The sequence below is a fragment of the Fragaria vesca genome, linkage group LG1, assembly GCF_000184155.1.
Source record: "Fragaria vesca subsp. vesca linkage group LG1, FraVesHawaii_1.0, whole genome shotgun sequence".
NCBI classification, from domain to species: domain Eukaryota; kingdom Viridiplantae; phylum Streptophyta; class Magnoliopsida; order Rosales; family Rosaceae; genus Fragaria; species Fragaria vesca.
In genome coordinates, this window is record NC_020491.1 from 9,624,298 (window position 1) to 9,625,607 (window position 1,310).

The following is a 1,310-nucleotide window of genomic DNA, read 5'->3' on the forward strand; positions in this document are numbered from 1 at the left end:
CCATAGCCTAAGTTGTCCTAAGTAGGTTTTCTTTCTTTCTTATTTAAAGATCATGGCATTTTTTTTATTTATCTGTTAAATGAAGGTAATTCATTCAAAGAAAATTTTACTGATAGATTGTAACAATAAAATCAATGCCATAATATCATGCATGGGCCTATCTTCTAGTGTCTGATAAGAGAGCTATGAACGGTACACCATGAGACTGAAAAATTGACCATAGCAATCATGGAGACTCTAAGACCGATACAGTGCCAACAAATTAAAAATGGTAGAAATAGTGCCGGTATACCAACCAGCTAATGACTACAAACCCACATACATGTGCACAAATCAACTCCGCGAGTGAGTGAACACTGCCGGAGCTACATTAAGACCAAAAGCTGCCATGACACTCTCAAACCTTTTGAAGATGGTCAATTACACTATTATTGTAAGACTAAATAGTTACAATTATATATAATTGTAATGATTTGGTCATATTTTCATTTAATAATATGTCACATAATAATGATTAGTTTGATATTTTAAACTATATAATCTCTTTCCTCGTTGCATCTTGTCATATTCATCATCATAATCGATTAGTTATTAACTAATCATTTTACATGCATGTAAACTTTGAATATATAATCATTTACATGTACATAAATGAAACTATATATTAACAAAAATAATAAGTTCAATTTTAATTAACCACATAAATTTTGACAGACAATTTAAAATTTTATATATATATTTTTTTGTATTTTATACTCAGCCCCTCTAAACTTACAGTTCTTGCTCCACCGTTGTGAGTGAATACATGTCATTATTCATTAAGTGAAATCTGACATTGTGATTAACTTTCTACAGATCGGACATGATATAATATTGATGAGTTTCTATAGGATTCTAGCATTGTATGATTGAAGAGCGGAGTTCAGCTAATCAATAAATTTCTGGCATAAGAAACTTAATAGCTAGTTATTACGGACTGGTATTGGGCTACCAGGCTTTGAGCGATAATAATGTAAATGTGGTTGCGTGCCCTAATGCTCACAGTGTAAATTAGGTGATGACTATCTATCACGATATTGTAACTAGGTAGCTGGAGATTCAGATCGATGAGTTTGATCTATATCTCTGGACAGATGAAACCAGAACAGAAAAAAAATCAATGCGTGTTTACTGAATCCATGAGAAAGATAAACTCTAGCTATATGCAGGTTTCCACTTGGTTAAGGCATTTTTTTTTTTCAATTACTTTAAGAAAGTGCAAAACTACAACATACACCTCTAGGATCTCCATTTCCAACTGATGAAAACGG

At 32.0% G+C, this 1,310-nt stretch overlaps 1 protein-coding gene across 1 annotated transcript in view; it reads right to left on the bottom strand.

The window, feature by feature from the left end:
* Positions 1 to 164: 164 nt before the first annotated feature.
* LOC101294219 (palmitoyl-monogalactosyldiacylglycerol delta-7 desaturase, chloroplastic-like) overlaps positions 165 to 1,310 on the bottom strand; it is a 2,103-nt gene continuing 957 nt past the window's right edge. Inside the window, exon 4 of the mRNA XM_004289104.1 lies at positions 165 to 250. Within this exon, the coding sequence (XP_004289152.1) occupies positions 165 to 250 (86 nt within the window). The remainder of the gene's footprint in view (positions 251 to 1,310) is intronic.